This window comes from Asparagus officinalis, chromosome 6 (genome assembly GCF_001876935.1).
Source record: "Asparagus officinalis chromosome 6, Aspof.V1, whole genome shotgun sequence".
NCBI lineage: Eukaryota > Viridiplantae > Streptophyta > Magnoliopsida > Asparagales > Asparagaceae > Asparagus > Asparagus officinalis.
In genome coordinates, this window is record NC_033799.1 from 6,517,220 (window position 1) to 6,523,547 (window position 6,328).

General features: G+C 37.6%; 1 protein-coding gene across 1 annotated transcript; it reads left to right on the plus strand.

The window, feature by feature from the left end:
• Window positions 3,299-6,328, plus strand: LOC109845015. The gene is made up of 3 exons (XM_020414197.1): window positions 3,299-3,473; window positions 5,221-5,342; window positions 5,812-6,328. Exons 1-3 carry the CDS (start codon window positions 3,341-3,343, stop codon window positions 6,133-6,135), a joined length of 579 nt encoding a protein of 192 aa, XP_020269786.1. The 5' UTR covers window positions 3,299-3,340; the 3' UTR covers window positions 6,136-6,328.

Sequence of the window (6,328 nt, forward strand, 5' to 3'; positions counted from 1 at the left end):
AGGTCTCAAAACAACAGGGTATTTACGTGTCAAGTTTTTACACAACTTGGAATGTTAAAGTGTTGTTTTTTCATAACTTAGGATATCAAAGTGCTATTTAATTTTTTACGATTCAGGATATTTAAGTACGGAACAATGGGGGTATGTGAGCGCCGTGTAGCCGCTGCTTCGTTTTGTTTCTGATGAGTCATAATAGATTAAGTTTTTGGATTAATTGAGTACCCAAATTTGTTTGAAAATCAAAGGGAGAGCGAAGTCCAATGCGGAGTCTGGACCAAACACATGAACCCAAGTTCTTAAAAATTCAACGTACGATCATACATCTAAATCTATTGAAGCCCGGATTTAAAATCCACGGAATCTCAAGGATTGCCCAAGAAATTTATTGGGTAAAATGCGAATATAACTCTCTTAATCTACATTTTCGGCGGCACCTGTTATGCGCCAATTATTTTAGCAACACCTTAACGTCTTTCAATTAGAATTTTGAGAAAAGATTAAAGTGCACACACCTCATCTACCTACTTTATGAGTTGAGTGCTAGTAAAATAGTTGAGGCACGCAAATGCGAAGATGACATATGAGGAAATACATACAATTTTCCATCTTTTCTTTCAATTTTGAAGAAAGCATATTCGAAGTAAAAGTCGTCTGCGTCCATAGTTTTTGTCGTGGGACTTGGAAAATTTATTTTATTTTTATTATTTAAAAAATGCAAAAGCAAACTTATTTAGTCCAATTTCAACCACTTCTAGAACTACACGCGGTCTTTGAATCTGAATTATTTCCACAAGCTTCTGGGGACGAGACGGCGACGGCCAGCTAAACAGGGAGACCGAGGACAAAAAAGAAACCCTTAAAAAAACCCCGCGCTCCTCTTCGTCCACCCCTTGAAATCAAACGAACCCACCCCGACACCCAAAACCCCCGATACGGACCCCACCATCTCCCAAGTCACAAAAGGCGGTCCATAGGTGAGTCCGTCGACACGTAGGGCCCCCATAAGCCTGATAGGGACACGTCAACCCATCACAGGAGATTCAAAGCTCCAGGATCTTATAAAGACAAATTTTCAAAACTAACCAGTTTGCCAAAAAATTTCTAAAAAAAAATCTATTTTAAACTTAATTTTAAAAAACGATCCAGTTGAGCAGAAACTGGGTCGTTTTTTAAAAAAAAAATTCTCAAACTTCACGAGAGTTAAAGTCCCGTGAAGTTTTGTTATATAAAAAACTTCACGGCACTTCAGCTCTCTTGAAGTTTGAGAACCTTTTTTTCTTTAAAAACCTATCTAATTTCAGTCAACTGGGGCTGTTTTTAAAATTAAGTTTAAAATAGATCTGTTTTTTGAATAAAATTCAAAACATGTCCGTTTTGAAAATTTGTCCGTCTTATTCTTATAAATACAGATTGAGATTTGACTCGATCTATAAAAAACCTGGAGCAAAATAGACCTCTTTTTGGCCAACAGGCCAAAAAGAGGTCTATTTTGCAAAACAGCTCAGAAAACATACGGGACTAGTAGTCCCGTATGTTTTAATCACGGATTAGTGAAATTTTTTACTCAGAAAACATACGAGACTACTAGTCCCGTATGTTTTCCGAGTCACTAATCTGTGATTAGTTGGCTCTAAACATACGGGACTAGTAGTCCCGTATGTTTTCTGAGCCTTGTTTTTCAAAATAGACCTCTTTTTTTTTCAAAAGAGGTCTATTTTGCTAATTATTTTTCAAAGTGGTCTATTTCGCTATATATTTCATAAAAATAGTCTATTTTGCAAATTTTCCCTTCTTTCAATCAAGGGTATTGAAATGTTACTTTTTATAACTTATAATATTTAAGTGTAAAGGTCTCAAAACAACAGGGTATTTACGTGTCAAGTTTTTACACAACTTGGAATGTTAAAGTGTTGTTTTTTCATAACTTAGGATATCAAAGTGCTATTTAATTTTTTACGATTCAGGATATTTAAGTACGGAACAATGGGGGTATGTGAGCGCCGTGTAGCCGCTGCTTCGTTTTGTTTCTGATGAGTCATAATAGATTAAGTTTTTGGATTAATTGAGTACCCAAATTTGTTTGAAAATCAAAGGGAGAGCGAAGTCCAATGCGGAGTCTGGACCAAACACATGAACCCAAGTTCTTAAAAATTCAACGTACGATCATACATCTAAATCTATTGAAGCCCGGATTTAAAATCCACGGAATCTCAAGGATTGCCCAAGAAATTTATTGGGTAAAATGCGAATATAACTCTCTTAATCTACATTTTCGGCGGCACCTGTTATGCGCCAATTATTTTAGCAACACCTTAACGTCTTTCAATTAGAATTTTGAGAAAAGATTAAAGTGCACACACCTCATCTACCTACTTTATGAGTTGAGTGCTAGTAAAATAGTTGAGGCACGCAAATGCGAAGATGACATATGAGGAAATACATACAATTTTCCATCTTTTCTTTCAATTTTGAAGAAAGCATATTCGAAGTAAAAGTCGTCTGCGTCCATAGTTTTTGTCGTGGGACTTGGAAAATTTATTTTATTTTTATTATTTAAAAAATGCAAAAGCAAACTTATTTAGTCCAATTTCAACCACTTCTAGAACTACACGCGGTCTTTGAATCTGAATTATTTCCACAAGCTTCTGGGGACGAGACGGCGACGGCCAGCTAAACAGGGAGACCGAGGACAAAAAAGAAACCCTTAAAAAAACCCCGCGCTCCTCTTCGTCCACCCCTTGAAATCAAACGAACCCACCCCGACACCCAAAACCCCCGATACGGACCCCACCATCTCCCAAGTCACAAAAGGCGGTCCATAGGTGAGTCCGTCGACACGTAGGGCCCCCATAAGCCTGATAGGGACACGTCAACCCATCACAGGAGATTCAAAGCTCCAGGATCTTATAAAGACAAATTTTCAAAACTAACCAGTTTGCCAAAAAATTTCTAAAAAAAAATCTATTTTAAACTTAATTTTAAAAAACGATCCAGTTGAGCAGAAACTGGGTCGTTTTTTAAAAAAAAAATTCTCAAACTTCACGAGAGTTAAAGTCCCGTGAAGTTTTGTTATATAAAAAACTTCACGGCACTTCAGCTCTCTTGAAGTTTGAGAACCTTTTTTTCTTTAAAAACCTATCTAATTTCAGTCAACTGGGGCTGTTTTTAAAATTAAGTTTAAAATAGATCTGTTTTTTGAATAAAATTCAAAACATGTCCGTTTTGAAAATTTGTCCGTCTTATTCTTATAAATACAGATTGAGATTTGACTCGATCTATAAAAAACCTGGCTGATAGTTTCTCTCTCTACAATCGCTCTCTCTCTCTCTCTAAGGTCTCTATGGCTTCAATGAAGAAAGCCTCAGAGGTTGCAGCCCTGTTGGATCTGAAGCCTCACCCTGAGGGTGGCTACTACTCCGAGACTTTTCGAGACTCCTCGATTACTCTCTCCAAATCTCAACTGCCTGCTCAATGTAAGCAAACTAATTAATTAACAACCCGCTACATATTAATTGCTTTTTTTTCTCCTTTAATTTTCTTTAGGGGCTGTTTGGTTCGTTTCCTTGATATAGAGAAATGCAATTCCATGTAAAGAAACACAAGTTTTGAGTTTTCCAAACTTTTCTAAGAAATAGATTGTTTTGCTTTGGTTCGCACATAAAAAATGGTGGGAAACCAATGTATTTATTTTTCTTATGTTTGGTTCGCATAGAAAAAAAAGGAAAACTTTTGTAAAGCTCTTCCTCGCCCACTTCTTCGACGACGACACGGAAGTGTCAATGGCCACTCTCCTCGCTGAGAAGCAACGTAAGTCGGAGTTAGTTAACGACTTCGTAAAGAGATTTCGAAATCGATCGGTCCACTGTCGGGACCAAGTTTCCGAGGCGACACAAAGCAGAGAAGGAAAAAAATCTGACGTGGCAGAGTTTTCATCAATTTTACTTGGTTGGGGAAGAAAATCGGAGAGAGAAAAAAATCTTAGTTGGCGGCGATTTCAGCAGAGTTTTCCCTCTTCCATCCGAGCGAATCAAAGCGGCACAAAGAAATGTACGGAAACAAAAAAACTGACGTGGAGGGCTAAAAATCTGACGTGGAGGGGTTTTCTGAGTTTTCCACCCCTTATAATAACGAACCAAACAGCCCCTTAAAAAAAATAACGGGTTTAACCAAATTTGGGCGTTTTAATTAGTTTGGTTCTAAGGTGGCTGCACCATGAACGGGTTTGATCAACGTACTCATTAATAGCTATTCATTGGTGGTTAGTTTTGTTCCTGCACGGGTTATTTTTCTTCTTGCTGGCTCTGGTGATTTAATTTGTTATTTTCTTCTGACTTTTTGTTTGGTTTGGGTTTATCTTTCTGGGTATCGATCATCCTTTTTTTTTTAAATATATATTTTTAATTTCCTTGGATTGGAGGTTTGTGTTGATATAGTGTATGGTCTTGCATTGGAAGAATTATGAAGAATTAGGGACAGTGTGATCATGGGCAGATAAGAGATATGTATTGGATGGAGAAAAGATTATAAATTGGAGGTTTTCATACAAAGTTCTCTCTCCTTCTTCCATTATGGAAACTCTACTAGTTCTTTCTCGTATTCTCTGTTTGTTGCAAACTCTCAGGCACCAAATATTGCTGAAGTAGAGTTTATCAATCTTGTGAATATTCACTAACACTTACTACACAACATCACATCTTTCTCTTCCCGTTTTATTTTCCTCTTATTTTCGGGACAAATTTTCAAAACCAACCTTTTTTATTTTTTATTTGTAAAAAACAACCCATTTTCAAAATATTTGTAAAAACCGACCTGGTTTCAGCCTCAGCGCTGAAACCAGGTCGGTTTTTGAAAAAAAGTTTCCGAAACTTCACGGGAGTTAAACTCCCGTGAAGTTTAGCAGCTTTTAATTAAGCTGCTAAACTTCACGGGAGTTCAACTCCCGTGAAGTTTCACAGTTCAAATTTTTTTTTGAACTATGAAACTTCACGGGAGTTGAACTCCCGTGAAGTTTCGGAAACTTTTTTTCAAAAACCGACTGAAACCAGGTCGATTTTTGCAAATAAAACTGAAATATGTCGTTTTTTACAAATAAAAAACCAAAAGGGTTGTTTTTGAAAATTTATCCCTTATTTTCGTGTTTGATTCTCTAGTTGATGGTAGACCTTCAAATTTTAATTTGTGCACATTACAGAATTCTGACCAAATATCTTTTATATACAGACAAGGTAGATCGGCCTGTAAGCACATCCATTTACTTCTTGCTTCCATCGGGATGCGTCTCTCGCCTACATCGCATCCCATGCGCTGAAACCTGGCATTTTTACTCGGGAGAACCCCTCACGGTAAGAAAACAGGGTAAATTTCACTAAACTGTCATGAATTCTTGGGGCTTTGAATAACACTAACACAAATTTCTTTTACTAGAAAACTACCATCGACTTTTGTAACCGCATAGAATACCATGACCTATTGAAAAGTATTGCTGATGATGTTAAAATCTTGCATAAGAGTCTATGCTGCCCTTAAAAATCTACAAAAAGAAAGAGAAAGAGGGTAATATAGAAGATTTATAAAGTACGCGAGTGCAAAATAGTCCAAAATGTGTTACGTGTGAACACACAACCATTTCCTTTAGACATTGTAATTTACTGAAAAAAGTTCATTTTAGTTTTCTCGAAGTAAAAAAAGTTGATCTAGTATGGTGCAAAACCGCGAGAAGTGCGTTGAAGCTTGCAGGATTTGCCCCCAAACAAAAACCTTCCTTTATACGCGCTTATGTTGTCGTTTCCACTGACCCTGTAACTTAACCAGGTTTTTGAGCTCCACGACGATGGTCACATTGAACTAACGGCCCTCGGCATGGATTTTGATGCTGGGCAGCGGCCTCAGTACACTGTTCCTCCAAACGTATGGTTCGGCTCCTTCCCTACTTTGGATATCACATCGTTTTCCACCGATGGCAGTGTTCTTACCAGAGCCCCCAAAAGGGAAGCCGAGCTCCACTACTCTTTGGTTGGTTGTACTTGTGCACCAGCATTTCAATTTGAGGACTTTGAATTAGCCACATTTGATGAGATCATAGGTCTTGCTCCCAAGGCTGAGCCTTTTCTCAAATACTTGACCCAGAGCGGATGAAACCGGTGCTATCTTGTTTACTCACTTTTGCAATACTTTCATTGAGATTACGAGGCGTTGGTTGTTTTGTTATCGTGTCCTCTTCAGGGTTTTGTGGGGTACAAATGTTCGGAACAAGTGCTGCTGAGCTTAAGTTTCCTTTGTGATGTATACAAGTTGAGATTAAAAAGTTTGTAGTTCCCTGTTTTCTCCA